General features: G+C 44.1%; 1 protein-coding gene across 1 annotated transcript in view; it reads left to right on the forward strand.

Moving 5' to 3' along the window:
• Positions 1-15761, forward strand: part of LOC147106547 (mucin-2-like) — a 54950-nt gene that overhangs the window by 25095 nt on the left and 14094 nt on the right. Inside the window, exons 6-9 of the mRNA XM_086008476.1 lie at positions 5606-5693; positions 9000-9125; positions 11034-11112; positions 13774-13960. Coding sequence (XP_085864602.1) covers positions 5606-5693; positions 9000-9125; positions 11034-11112; positions 13774-13960 — 480 coding nt within the window. The remainder of the gene's footprint in view (positions 1-5605; positions 5694-8999; positions 9126-11033; positions 11113-13773; positions 13961-15761) is intronic.

Below are 15761 nucleotides of genomic sequence, written 5' to 3' on the forward strand. Positions count from 1 at the left end.
AGAGAATTCCAAAGATTCACCACCATCTGTGTGAAGAAATTTCTTCTCATCTCAGTCCTGAATGACCTACCCTTTATCCTGAGGCTGTGGCCCATGGTTCTAGACACCCCAGCCAAGGGAAACATTCTCCCAGCATCCACCCTATCAAGCCCTGTAATAATTATGTATGCTTCAATGAAATTCCCTCTCATTCTTCTGAATTCAAGAGAATACAGGCCTAGTTTACTCACTCTCTTCTCATACGACAGTCCCGCCATCCCAGGAATCAATCTTGTGAACCTTTGTTGAACTCCCTCTATGGCAAGTATATCCTACCTTAAGTAAGGAGACCAAAATTGTACACAGTACTCCAGGTGTGGTCTCACCAAGGCCCTATATAATTGGAGTAAGACTTCTTTACTCCTGTACTCAAATCCTCTTGTAATGAAGGCCAGCATACCATTTGCCTTCCTAATGGCTTGCTGCACCTGCACATTCACTTTCAGTGACTCATGTACAAGGACACCCAGGTCCCTTTGAGCATCTGCATTCTCCAATCTTTCACCATTTAGGAAATACTCTGCTTTTCTGTTTTTTCTACCAAAGTGGATAACTTCACATTTATCCACATTATATTCCATCTGCTATGTTCTCGCCCACTCACTGAGCCTGTCGAGATCCCCCTGAAGCCTCTTCACATCCTCTTCACAACTGACACTGCCACCTACCTTTGTATCATCAGCAAATTTGGAAATGTTACATTTAGTCCCCTCATCCAAATCATTGATATAGATTGTGAACAGCTGGGGCCCAAGCACCAATCCTTGCGGTACCCCACTAGTCACAGCCTGCCATCCTGAAAAAGACCCGTTTATCCCTACTCTTTGTTTTCTGTCTGTTAACCAATTCTCAATCCATGCTAGTATATTACCCCCAATTCCATGTGCCCTAATTTTGTTCACCAACCTCTTGTGTGGGACCTTATCAAAGGCCTTCTGAAAATCCAGATACACCATATCTACCTGTTCCCCTTTGTCTACTCCACTAGTTACATCCTCAAAGAACTCCAATAGGTTTGTCAAACAGGATTTACCTTTCATAAATCCATGTTGATTCTGCCCAATCTTACTATTAGTTTTTAAGTGCCCAGTTATAATCCTTTATAATAGATTCCAGCATTTTCCCAACTACTGATGTGAGGCTAACAGGTCTGTAGTTCCCCATTTTCTCTCTCCCTCCTTTCTTAAATAGCGGGGTTACATTTGCTATCCTCCAATCTGCAGGAACTGTTCCAGAATCTATCCCAATTGCCACCTCTTTCAAAACCCTAGGATGTAGGTCATCCGGTCCTTGGGATTTATCGACTTTTAGTCCATTAATTTTGCTAGTACTGTTTTTTTACTCGTAATAATTTCTTTAAGTTCCTCATTCTCGCCAGACCCTTGGTTTTCTCGTATTTCTGGGAGGTTTTTTGTGTCTTCTTCCGTGAAGACAGAAACAAAGTATTTATTTAATTTCTCTTCCATTTCCTCATTCCCCATTATAAATTCTCCCGTCTCTGACTGTAAAGGACCTACATTTACCTTCACCAGTCTTTTCCTTTTAACATACCTATAGAAGCTTTTACAATGCGTTTTTATATTTTTCGCTAGTTTTTGCTCATATTCCATTTTCCATTTCTTTATCAATTTCTTGGTCCCCCTTTGCTGATTTCTAAAAAGATCCCAATCCTCAGGCGGGCCACTTTTTCTGGCAACTTTATAAGCTTCCTCCTTTGACTTAATACTAGCTTTAATTTCTTTTGTTAGCCATGGTTGGATCACTTTTCCTTTTGTGTTTTTATGCCCCAGAGGAATATATGTTTGTTGCTTTCTCTCATGTTCGTGGGCAGTCATAGGTGTGGGTCTCAGGCTACCGTGGATATGTTGAAGAGCCATCAACATCAGCCTTGTGCAACTCCATCCGGTATCTGCTCCCTGCCGCCCTGACACAGATTTGTGGGTGAGCAGACACCATCGCAGGAGTGACATCTTGTAAGCTCCTGTCTTAATTGGCCAATCTCATTAGCAAGCCCTCCCACTGAGGAGGTAACATTGCAAGCGAAGGCTTGAATTGCTATTCAGCATTCATGAGAGATGCTATGACTGGCATAATGGCCATGAGGGGCTGAATTGCAGATGGCCGATGAGCTGTTTTTCATTTCAAGGCTACAGCACTTTTTCAGTGTAATGCATTAGTACCCCACACATGCATGTTTTGGACACCTCCATGTTTTGGAAGCTGTGGGGCAAATCACCCAATGACTAACAACTTTTCATGCTCTGAAAGCATTCTTCTTTCAAAAGTTGGGTTCTGGAGATCTGGATTCCAGGAACCACCAGTGCTGATGGGGGTGAGCTCTCCCTCCATCAAGGTGCGTTCTCTTCCTCATCGACCATCTTCCCCCATCCCTGCTCACCTATGCTCTGTGCATCATCGATCGTGCTATTCTCAAACAGACTGCCTAAATACCCAGAGCGAATGGATGATGCTTGCTCAATCATGATGATGTGATGAAGTTTGTGGTGAGAAACTTGGTGACTGGACTTGTGAGGGCTCTGGGACAGCCATACTTGCAGAGACATAAAAACAGCAACAATTTTCATTTATATGGCGTCTTTAATGGAAAACATTCCAAGGCACCTCACAGAGACATAGGGCTGGATTTTCATTTAGAAGTCGGGAAGGAGGCGGGACTACAACTTTCGGGTTTTAGTCCCGCCTCCATCGAGATGTGGCCAATCCACGCGATTTTCCCTTGATTGACCTTGTTGAGACCACCCAGCGGGCTCAGCAGGCCAATTAAGGGCCACCCGGCAACAGGTGACGTCACAGACTGAAATTTCATCTGTCAAGACGTGTTGACAGATGAAACATCAGTGTTTCACAGCTGTTTGAAGCTGTCAAACACTGACAGTCTTACTCCTAACCTGAGTCCTTCTACGCAGACTCAGTAAGAAATCTCGCCGGCACTGAAAGCTGAAGGCTGTCACTTTTGACAGCTCGCGGCCATTCTGCTTTCTGTGTCGGCTGAATGATGGACTCCCGAAGCCTAGAGGAAGGAAGGCTGTGAAGGTAAGTACAGGTAATTTAAACTTCTTTACACACTTTAGACACACCAAACACACTTACCTTTGCACTCATGCACCCATCACTCACCTGAACACCGACATCTCGACCCCTCCAAGTCCTTCAACCCGACGGCCCGCCTCCTCTAACCTGGCGTGGTTTGGAGCCGTCGGGAATCCCACACGACACCCTTCAAAATAGGAATTAGGCTAAAAACTGCCTGTTAACTACCTGTTAACAGGCAGTTAATTGGCACTAATCTCTTCCCGCCTCGGGTCGGCGGGTCCCAGTGCGGGGCGGATACCCGCCTCCTTTGAAACTTACGTGGAGGTGGGTTTTGGGCGGGATGGTGTCAGGACCCCCGAATTCGGGATTTTTGCCCCCCGCACATCTAAAAGCCCGCCTCACGGCACACTGAAAATCAACCCCATAATTTTAATAAAAGAATGCTGAGCCATACAAGAAGATATTTAGATAGGGGAGCAAAACCTTGGTCAAAGTGTTGGGTTTTAAGGAGGGGTTAAAGGAGGAGAAGGAGGCGGAGAGGCGGAGGGGTTTAAGGAGGGAATTCTAGAGTCTCGGGCCTAGACGGATGAAGACATAGCCGCCAATGGTGGTGTGAAGGGAGGGTAAGTTGCATCAGAGGAACAGAGAGTTCAGGGGGGGAGGAGGTTGTAGTGTTGTAGGAAGTTACAGATATAGGGTGGGATGAGGCCATGAATTGGTGTGAAGATGAGGATGTAAATTTTAAGGGTGAGATAATAAGGGATTGGGAACCAATGTAGATCAGCAAGGCCAGGAGTGATGGGTGAACAGGACTTGGTGCAGGATAGGATACAAGCAGCAGAGTTGAGCTGAAGTTTACAGAGGGTGAAGGATGAGAGGCTGACCAAGAGAGCATTGGAATAGTTTAGAGTGGCGATGTGGTAGAGATGGTATCCTGATTAGAGAGATTCAAATATTTGAAACATAGTGTTGTTGAACCTTTTACATCCAGCTTAACCATCAGACAGGGCCTCAAATTAACATTTCATCTGAAAGACAGCAACTCTGACGATCTATTAAAATAATTTCCATTCAATGTTTTCTATTAATGCTCTGGTATTGTTTTTACGTTAGTCAAGAGTTGACAAGAAAGACCACCACCTATTGGATAGTTGAAATTCTAACACTTGACAATTGACACTTTGGGGGCGATTTTGCCAGCCCTGGGGAGGCGGGTATGGAGGTGGGACTGCCGGGAAACTGGCAGAATCTTGGGGCGGGTGCCCATCCCGCCCCCAACCCGCCTCCGTGCCATCTTCCCAGGAGGCGGATACTTGACCCGCGCTGGGAGCCACCTCTTCGAGGCAGGAAGGGAATTAGTGCCAAATAACTGCCCGTTAACAGGTAGTTAACAGGCAGTTTTTTGGATAATCCCTATTTTGCCACCTAAAGTGTGAGCTTCCCAACAGCTCCGAACCTCGCCAGGGTCAACGAGGCGAGCCGTGGGTCTGCGGGGGTCGAGGGGCTGAGATATCCAGTGTGCAGGTGAGTGATGGGTGCATGTGTGCAGAGGTAAGAGTTTGAGGTGAGTCTTAAGTGTTTTAAAAGCTTTACTTACCTTTGCTTCTTCCTCCAGGCTTCATCCCTTCAGGTCTCGGGAGTCCCTCATCTCACCGGCAGAGAAAGCAGAATGGCCGCTGCATTCTTCAATGCAGCAGCCTTCTGCTTTCTGCTCAGGATAGATCTCGAAGTAAGCCTGTGTCCCAGGTCTCAACTTAGAAGACAGATTGTCAGTGTTTGACAGCTTCACAGAGCTGTCAAATGATGACAATTCATCTGTCAAAAGCTCTTGACAGGTGAAACGTCATTCGCTGATGTCATCTGTCACCGGCTTTCCCTTAATTGGCCTGCTAAGCCCGCTGGGCCTCCATCACGTCCCCATTGGCAAAATCACCCCCTTGGAATCTAAAACCTGTGTATGGTCAATGCTGCCATCTGGTGGGGATACATTGGCAATATCATTTATCAATCGAAGCCATAACTGATGTAAACTATTGCAATGAGCATAGTGTTACTCATATTAACAAAAAAAATTATAAATATAAAATTATATCCCAAGAATATTGTTATTAAAGGTGATTCATTTTTAACTGTTGCATCCCAAACCCAGCAGCCCCATTCTTTCTACCTAGGACAGCTGGAGCGACAGATTTAACAGCAATTGATGGAAATTGGGTCTGGATAGGCAGGAGCAGCTGCATTGTGAGAGATCAGTCCACAATCGAAACAGTGGCTCTGGCAGGAAAGCCACTTTATATCCAGCCTGCTGGATATAAAGTTATAGCAAAAGAAAATAATTCATCACTTACATGTTTTTAGTTGACACAATTTTAGTGATTCTATCATTAATGACACTTAAATCATTCAGCTTCTTCAAAACTTTCTCATTGAAAGAATTTTTTTAATATTTTTCATAATTTACTTGAAATGTAGCTCACATTGCATTTTCTAATGTTTTTCTCTTTTGCATTAGCTTGAACTAGACCAGCGGTTTGTCAATACAACATGCGGGTTGTGCGGTGATTTCAACGGCATCCGTGATAATGAATTTTTTTCAAATGGTACGTGTAATGGGCACTACCCATCACATTTGATTGTGTTATGTTTATTACTAGATGCATGTTGTTGATTTATTGCCCATCACTGATTACAGGCTACCACCTGACTCCTATCCAATATGGAAACTTGCAGAAACTGAATGGTCCCATGGAGCAATGCAAAGACATACCCTTATCTGATAATGACAAAAATTGTTCAGAATTTGTAAGTGAATGTTTCTCCTTAATTAAACCTCCTTCTGGCTTGAACCTGTTTTATCTCACAGAATTCTTAGGGGGAAAATTTGGTAGCTTAACACCTCCCGTTAGCACCTGCAGATGGCAGTAGTGGGGCGTTGATGCAGTAGCAAGGCAAATCCAGCACCGCACGGCAAATCCGCCCCCCCCCCACGTTGCACCGCTGGCACGAGGTACCACTGGGGACTTCCAAGCCAGGCAGATTGTGACGTCAGTGAGTGTGCAACGCTCATTGGATGCCCGATCTGGAAAATTCATTGTCGCCACTTACCTTAGCGCCTCGACCAGACAGTGACAGGGAGAGCTGGCGTGCAGCTGCAGGAAGCCGACTCCAATGACGTTATTTAAAGGCATCAGTAATAATCACTCGCAGCTGTCAGAGCAGGTTAGTTTCAGTGGTTTCTTGTCAGTTTCACCCAGTAGAACAGTTTGTAATTTCAAGCTACTTTTTTAGCAGCAGTCTTCTGGCAAGTGCAAAGTAGCTACATTTATTGCTCAAAGAGTCAAACTGCTACACTGAGCAACATTATTGGGGGCTGTACTGGAATACCACCTCACCCTCCAGAATCTACAGCGGAGGGAGTCTGGCACTAATTCTCAAACTTTTCTAAAGATACCACCCATTCCTGGGCTATAATGAATTTCTAGCCTTAAGTTTCTAATCTATCTATTCATTTTCACAGTTAATTAATAGTTATTAAAGGCTGTGAATTTAGGTGGGACAGTGAATAAGTAAACTATTCTTACATAGAATGTACAGCACAGAAACAGGCCATTCGGCCCAACTGGGCCAGGCTGGTGTTTATGCTCCACATGAGCCTCCTCCCACCCCTCTTCGTCTAAGCCTATCAACATAACCAATACTTTTCCCCATCATGTATTTATCCAGCTTCCCCTTAACTGCATCTATGCTATTCGGCTCAACTACTCCTTCTCATAACAAGTTCCATATTCTGACCACTCTCTGGGTAAAGAAGTTTCTCCTGTATTCCCTATTGGGTTTATTAACGACTATCTTATATTTATGGCCCCCTGAATTTTGGTCTTCCCCACAAGTGGAAACACCTTCTCTTTGTCTACCTTATCAAACCCTTTTATACTCTAAAGACCTCTATCAGGCCACTCCTCAGACCTCTCTTTTCTAGAAAAAAGAGCCCCAGCCTGTACAGTCTTTCCTGATACGTGGAACCTCTCTGTTCTACTATCATCCTTGTAAATCTTTTTTGCACTCTCTCCACTGCCCTATAACCTTTTTTATAATCTGGAGACCAGAGCGGTGCACAGTACTCTTAAGTGTAGTCTAACCAAGGTTTTGTACAAGTTTAGCATAACTTCTTACACCACTAGCACCTTGGATTGAATGTTGCCCAGACTATTGCGGGATTATAGCTTCTTTTCTGCAGGATAATCTTAGTTCTAAGTAGGCACAGGTCCACAGCACAAAACTGGTATTAACTCAGCAAAATTGGCATTAAATTGAAATTCTCACTGAGAAAGGCCACAAGGCGTATGATTGGACTAGAATACACCCAGGACTCCTCAAGGACATGAGATAAGGAATAGGCAAGGCTCTAGCTAATATTCTCAGGATTTTCAGAAATATATGATGAAGTATATTATTTTTGATATCCAAAAAAGGAGTGAAAGATGAACCTGGAAATGAAAAGTCAGTAAACCTAACCTCAGTCATGGGTTTTATGGGATTCTGTCAGTGTTAATGGAGCCCAGAGGCTGTAAATCAAAATAGATTTAGAAGCAGGAAGTTGTGCCCCACCAATCTATTAGAAGATCATTAAGTTAACAAGAATAATTCAGTGAATACAATCTTTTGGATTTTTAGAATAGATTTGATAACTTTCCCATTGAATTAATCGCAAATTAACTGGTAGCAGAGGGTGATGGTAAATCAGAAAAGCTATCGTTGCGAAAGTGCGTCTGTTTTGGGTCTCTTGCTGTTAACACTAATAATTTAGAAAAGGGAATTTCTTGTAATATTACAATGTTTGTTAAAGCAGAGAAGTTATGTTAAAATTTATCGAAGTTTGGTTAGGCCACACATCTGGTCTCCATATTATAAAGTGTTTGATAGGGTAGACGTAGAGAAAATGTTTCCACTTGTGCAGAAGATCAAAACTAGAGGTCATAAATATAAGATAATCACTAATAAATCCAATAAGGAATTTAGGAGAGACGTCTTTACCCAAAGAGTGGTAAGGATATGGAACTCACTACCACAAGGAGCATTTGAGGCAGATAACATCGATGTATATAAGGGGAAGCTGGATAAGCACATGAGGGAGAAAGGAATAAAAGGGTATGCTGATAGGGTTAGATGAGGAGGGATGGGAGGCAGTTTGTGTGGATCATAAAAGCCGGCATAGACCAGTTGGATCGAATGGCCTGTTTCTGTGCTATAGACTCGATATAACTCGATGTAAATGGCCTTTTCTAATTTTATACTTTCAAATATTCAGGATGGCAGGTGTTTAGAACGATAATGTTACATTGGTACAGAAAGTGTGCTCTTCTGAGGTCAGGGTAGAGAGATTCTTATTCTAACTCATAGTACTTAATGCAGATACTGGTAGCAAAGGTGCAAGCATCTCTAGCACTGACATTCCACACCTTTCTGACAAGAAATATTTACCAAGTACATTAAAAAGTAAACCTTTTAAAGGCTGATGTACAGATAATGTTTGTATATGTCCTTCACTAAATAACTTCCTTTTCTCTTCAGGAATCCATGTGTGAAAGGGTACTCACAGAGCCAGGTTTTTCTAACTGCTATGATATCTTAGATTTAGCACCTTTTATCAAAAGCTGCATGCTGGACTTGTGTCTGTGTAAGGATTTAAAAAAATCATCATCCTGCATCTGCAATACCTTATCAGAATTTTCTAGACAGTGTGCCCATGTTGGAGGGAAACCCAGCAACTGGCGAAAGGAAGAAATGTGTGGCAAGTACCTTTAAAATCGATCACTCTCAAACGCTCTTAATAAAATCACAAATGCATTTATTTACTTATGGAAATGACGAAGACACTAAAAGTTGGCTGTTTTTCTCTATTGCAGAAGAGACATGCCAGTTTAATATGACCTATGAAGAGTGTGGTATTCCATGTGCAGACACATGCTCAAATCCTGATCGGAGCCAGATGTGTGAGGACCACTGCATTGATGGCTGCTTCTGTCCTCCTAGTAAGATACAATACCTCAGAAAATATAATTCATTTAAATAATAACTGCAGATGATGGTGTTTGCCTTGTCTAATGAAGGTGAGGAGGATGTTTCATGTAACTATAGGCCCATTTGGTAAAATCGGCACCCGTAGTGACCTCTGGCGAGCTGGCACCTGCGCTACCCTGTCCCCCTGCCCTGGCTGCATGCCACTTATGCCCGGTGACTCACCACGTGCAGATGCTGCCTCTGTCTTACCCTCTAAATGATACACAATGTCGGTATCTGAGCTGGTGGCAGCGAGTGTGAAATCGAGTGACAGTGCTGTGTCTTCAGCATCACTGCCTTCTTCCTTTTGCAGTTCCTGCTCCTCCACCAGTACCTGGCCAGGTGTCAGTTCTTGGCTCTCTGAAAGGAGAAAGGCACAAGGGTAGTGTTGTGGTGAGAGGAGGGAGGGAAAGCAAGAGGTGCATGCTTACACCATCTGCAGCTTGTAAATCAGAAGAGATTGTGGGATGAGGGGGAAGTGTGATATGAGAAGGAGGATTAGGTATGAGGCTACCAACATCTTGCATTGTTTCGGCCACACCGCTGACCACAGGCTCAGTGATGGCTGCTCTAATAATCTTCAGTACCGTCTCCTCCATTGGGGTGCGGTCATGCAGGCGCGCCTGACTCCTTGCAGGTAGCGCCTGCTGCCTCCGGTTGTGAGCCACCTTGTCCTGCAACAGAGAGGGAAGTGTATCAGTGAGTGTGGTGCAATATGTTTGGGTTATGTGTCTGTCATGGTTGAATAGCTGGCAGTGTGTGCAAGCTGTGAGATGTGGGTGTGAGGCTTGCAACAGTGCCAAGTGTGTGAGGGTGAGGTGAAGCTTGGAATGTTCGGTATGAGTGGTGATTGATAGAAATAGACAACGGCTATCTGCTCCCATTGGATTCTCCGACTTTGTCTGGAGGGCCTCCTGGCCCCCTGTGGCAATAGGACCCCTCTCCTCCTGTCCTTCCCCTACACCAAGGCCTTCAGTCCTGCTTCACAGAACCTTGGCACCCACTCTCTGCCATGTTTCGCCATTACTCTGTGTTGTTTCTGCTCAGATTCCGTTCCCCAGCCAGTTGAATCACCTGCTGCAGCCAGAATGCACCCCCCCCCCTTTAAGAGGGGACGCCACAATCATAGGGTTGTACTATATTACAGAAAGCCATAAAAAGAGATTTGTAACAGAGGCAGTCATGCTATTTGAGAGTGTTATAAAGCAGGGTGTGCAACATCAAAGAATTATAATGAGACAGCCTGACTACAACACTTGCATTATGAATAACTGAGCCATATCACAAAATCAACTGGGAAAAATCTGTATGTTAGGAATCTGAGCATATCTAACATATATCTTATATTTTAGATACTATTTTTGATGATATTTCCAACGCTGGATGCATCCCAAAAGAACAATGTCCCTGTACCTACAATGGGTTATCTTATGATCCTGGAGAGTCCTATTCCACCAAATGCAGTAAATGGTAAAAAGTGTTGACTTTTGCTAAAGATTCTGATAAATTGGTATGCTCGTTTTTTTTGGGAGGGGGATATAATTTGTCATTTATTGTTTCTTAATCTTCACTCTTTTTAATCTGATAGCATTTGTAATGGAGGGCAGTGGTCTTGTGCTGATCTGCCATGCCCTGGGATCTGTTCTGTTGAGGGAGGAGCTCACATTAATACATTTGATGAAAATTATTACACATTCCATGGAAGGTGCCATTATGTTCTTGCTAAGGTAAGGATTACTAGAGACTTAGTAAACTGGAAATTACCAGCACCAACAAGTTTAACCTGCCAATACTATTGCGGTGTTGCTGGCAGAATATAGATGTTACAGTGAGAGAGTTGTTCTTGATGTGTTTCTATCTTATTTCTGTCTTCAATGCAGTGTTAAAATTCTTCCAGGACATTTCAGTGATTGAAACATTAAAAAATCATTTTCACAAAGCACTGAAGATAGGAATCCTGTATGTGCCCAATTCATTGCATACATAAAATGAAACAAAAATATGACTTGTAAGAATACTGGAGAATGTGTTGCAGCACTAATACACAGTGGCACAGAGTGAGTGAAAAGTTGTAGGCTTGTTCCCTTGACTAAGTTTGTGATCTCATCTGTTCTGTGGGGGTCCATCTTCATGGGGTGGAAGGAGGTATCTGAGGGTGAGTGTCCTCCGGGTGCATCTCCTACTGACCAGCTTATTAGTGGGAGCCTGTGAGCTGCTCTCTAGCCCATCCTTCAAACTGCATGAGGTGTATGGCTCTGTGAGACCTGTAAGGGAGGGAAAACAACAGAGGTATGTGCATTGCATAAGGGCAAGCTAAAAAAATCTTCAAATTCCTCGGGGGAGAAGTTAAAGTTAGACAGTGTCATGCAAGTTAAGTTATTTGGTTTGTTTACCATTGTCAAGGTTGCTATTTGGCCTTATTCTTCTAATCTTTTACTCTAGGACTACACAAATACTCGATTCACTGTCCTAGGAGAACTGCAGCCATGTGGCATTACTGAGTCTGAGACATGCTTAAAGTCAGTATCACTGGCTATCAATAGAGCTCAAACTGTAAGTGATTCTCAATTAGCTTTCTGATGACTTAAATGATTTTGATACATATTTAGGGAAAAACAATTATCTAAAAATAATTGTATTTAGTAAGCATTGGTGGATTTTTTACAGATCATCTCCATTAACCCTACTGGCAGTGTCTCTGTCAATGGAATCTTGACCCAGTTGCCTGTAACTACCGGTAAGTTCAGTTGCTGTTTCCATGGCCTAGAATCATTCGTTTTTATGCAACGAACACAGAATTTGCCCCATTCCCTTACTATAAGGAAACACTCAAGCCCCCAAATTCCTGATTGGGCACTGCACGGCAAAAGTGCAGCGCAATGGGCCTTGTATGTGTCATGGATTTCTGACACTGACCCCATCTTAAATCCCTGCGCCAGGTGATTTACCTAATATTGAGCAGGCTAGGAGTGCAGCTCCCATGCACACCTGCTGTTTACACTGGGGAGGGGAGGAAAAGTCGGGCAGAGGCAGAGCGTTTAAAGGGGCAGCTTCACTCAAGGGCTAAGACCTTACTGGGAGGGTTCAGGAATATCTACACTGCAGATTTTACAATCAATGACACAGGAGAGGACAGATGTGCTCTTTATGGCTGGTGGCACTGTGTTTGTAAAAGTTGAATGTCACCGATATAATAAAGCTGCTCATCACAGTGATTTTTAACAGAGGAGTGAGAATGCCCCTGGCTCCAGAAATGTGATTACTCTCCCTTGATGACATAGTATATATATATAAAAAATGCAATAGAAAAGGGAATAGTGCCAGAGGAATGGCAAACAGTTAATGTTATTCCTATATTCAAAAAGGGAGATAGAACAAATCCAGGGAACAATAGACTAGTGGCAGGAAAGATATTGAAATCTTTACTCAGAAATGTAATTAGAAAAACATCTAGAAACTGAAAATATAACAAAGAATTTCATGCTTGACCAACATTATTGAATTATTTGAAGAAGTAACAAAGAGTAGACATTGGTAATGCAGTAGATGTAATATACGTGAACTTTCAAAAGGCCTTCGGTAAGGTAGTAGACTCATAACTAAGGTCAGAGCATGTGGACTCATGGGACAAGTAGCAGCATGGATAGCAAACTGGCTACAAAACAGAAAACAGAGAGTAGAGATTAAATGAAGTGACTCAGAAGGTGGGAAATGGTGTTCCACAGGGATCAGTGCTGGGACCAGTTGTTCACCTTTTTGGCAGCGGCATAGCTGAGCCTTTGGCCAGCAGCGGGGCTGAAAGGATACAAGTTGATGGTATCCTCATATGTTATCCTCCTTCTGGCATGCACCTCATGCTTTCCTGCCCTCCCGTCACCACAACTCCACCCTTGTGCCTTCCTCATTTCACACACCCAAGAAATGCAGCCTGCCCAGCCAGTGGGTGACCAAGAAGAGGGAGAGGAGAGTGAAGAAGAAAAAGATGATTGATTTGACACTCCCAGCCACCAGCTCCTCAATGTCAACTAGCAAGGCCATTTGCAGTGTCCCCCACTGAAAGGCAGCAGCCTTCCACCAGCCATGCTGCAGCCACTGGGGTAGTACTGCATGACATCATTAGGATAGGCAAAGACACTCACTAAGAGGATGCATACGAGTGATGAGTTGATTTCTTGATGTCACATTGGATGGATAGATGTATAAAGGTGGATTGAAAAGCTTGCTTTGTGGTGGCTTTTGTTTCTGCATCGTGGCCAAGCGAATGTTGTGATGGTCAGTAACAGATGCGGGACTAATGTTCAAAGGTGAATTGGGGTTTTGGACATTGGGACCACAGGCGGATGATTCCATCCTGCATATCCAGGCCAGAAAGGTTCTGTCTTGGATGCATCCTTCCATCTGTTTTCTCCTCTTCTGTGTCTTCCTCTTTGTCTTCCTCTTCTTCTGTGTCTTCCCCATCCCTTTGCAAGTGGATGCTGTCAATCTGAAATTACAGCATAAAATGCTGGAAATACTCAGCTGGTTAGGCAGCATCTTGACCTGAGACGTGAACTCTGTTTTTCTCTCCATGGATGTTGACTCACCTGCTGAGTATTTGCAGCATTTTCTGTCTTCTCAAAGGCCTTCAATTACCATCCGAGCATTTGCAAGCATCCAGGTTAACCTGCCGTGCTTAGGACCCAGCGTGGAATTCAGCGCTAGGCTCGAAGTTTGCGTTGGTGACGTTAAGTCGGCATTGCACGCCGATTGCCGTCACCACACCGCCATTTATTCCAGCCTGGCGCTGACAGTTTCCAGCAGCGCAAAGGTAAGCACGAAAACAGTGGCTGCCGCAGGACCCGCCACCAGCTGGTAAAAGAGCGACGGCCAGTGTTTTAGCACCATTTAATGGTGCCACAGAGTGGCGCTGAGGGGAGCAATTTTCAGCCCCAATCTCATTCAGTGTACCAACCTCCAGTTTTACGCTAGGTCATTTATGGGGCGGGGAAGTCGGCACTCCCAGCAGAGGGAGTCCCCAGTCTATCCCTCTCTGTCTCATTGGCCTTGTAAAGGGGAGAGGAGGTTCTGTCCCTTACAAAAATCGAGCAGGGAATCCCAACTAAGTTCGGGACCCAGAGTATTCAGGTCCTAGCCTTTTCTCAAGTCAGAGTTACAGTGGAAGTTGAGAGAATGTTATGCAAGGGTTCTTGCTTTGAAGGATATGATATTTGTTGTGTTGTCATCAGTGGTAGCATAGCCCAGGAGCAGTATAGGGTGTCTGGCAGGCAGGAAATGGGAGTGGGGCCTGAATGGAGGACGAGGTGAGGGATTGAGCCAGTGGGGCAGAAACAGGAATGGAGCCAGGGTTGCTGATATCAAGGCAGACAGGAAGAGAGCAAAGCAGAACTGGCATGTGATGAGGGCCTAAAGCAGTTGAAAGGAGAATCCATCATTGACAAAGCTGATGGGGCAGGTGGAATTTCACTCAAAAGTCAGGTAGGGCAACTGGTACAAAATAAACAGGATTGGGACCCAAGAATGGTGCTCGATTGGCAAGAAGATGTGGGAGCAAACTCTGGAAGTGGACTAGGGTGACTAACAGCCGGATAGGTGAAAAGAAAGGAGCGGGCAGCCAGGGGGCCTAAAGCAGCCAAAGTATTAAACCACAGCAGCCAAAGCATTAAACTACAGCAGAAGTGGAAACAAGATCCAGGAATAGGGCTTGGTCAGGTGAACTCAAGCAAAAGCAATTAGCCAGTACAAACAGGAATAGAATGGTGCCCGACAGAAAATGAGTGGATGAGGAAGGTGTTGGGGAACCAGGGCAATAGTGAGGTAAGAAGTCAACAGGGTTGGAAAGGAATTTCAGTAAATTAAAAATTTTAAATGAAGATACCTGAATGGGGAAACAGAAAAAAAAGAGTGAAGAAAGAAAATTGACACCACAGGAAGGATATATTGGCCTTGGAGGGAGAGCAGCGTATATTTACCAGAATGATACCTGGAGTCCAAGGGTTAAATTACGAGGAGAGATTACACAAACTAGGGTTGTATTCCCTGGAATTTAGATGGTATAAGGATGATTTGTTCAAAGTTTTCAAGATATTAAGAGGAACTGATAGGGTAGATGGAGAGAAACTAATTCCGCTGGTTGGGGATTCTAGGACTAGGGGGCAAAGTCTAAAAATTAGAGCCCGGCCTTTCAGGAGTGCAGTTAGGAAACACTTCTACACACAAAGGGTGGTAGAAGTTTGGAACTCTCTTCTGCAAATGGCAATTGATGCTAGGTCAATTGTTAATTTTAAATCGGAGATTTATAGATTTTTGTTAACCAAAGGTATTGAGGTATATGGGGCAAAAAGGGGTATATGGAGTTAGGTCACAGATCAGCCATGATCTCATTGAATGGCGGAACAAGCTCGAGGGGCTAAATGGCCCACCCCTGTTCGTATGTTATGGCCGAAGCAAACTGCGCCAAAGCATCCCACTGGCATCTGCACTGTGACAGGGAGATAGGCTTTTCTCACTGTACAAGGTTTTGACATAGGTGAAATGCTGGGGCTGGAGAAGGTGGAAAGCTTGATTTCCACTGTTGGGGGGGGGGGGGTGGTGGGCGGGGGAGGGAGGAA

Source organism: Somniosus microcephalus, chromosome 15 (assembly GCF_052327205.1).
Source record: "Somniosus microcephalus isolate GS21.2 chromosome 15, FLI_Smic_1.0, whole genome shotgun sequence".
Classification (NCBI taxonomy): Eukaryota; Metazoa; Chordata; class Chondrichthyes; order Squaliformes; family Somniosidae; genus Somniosus; species Somniosus microcephalus.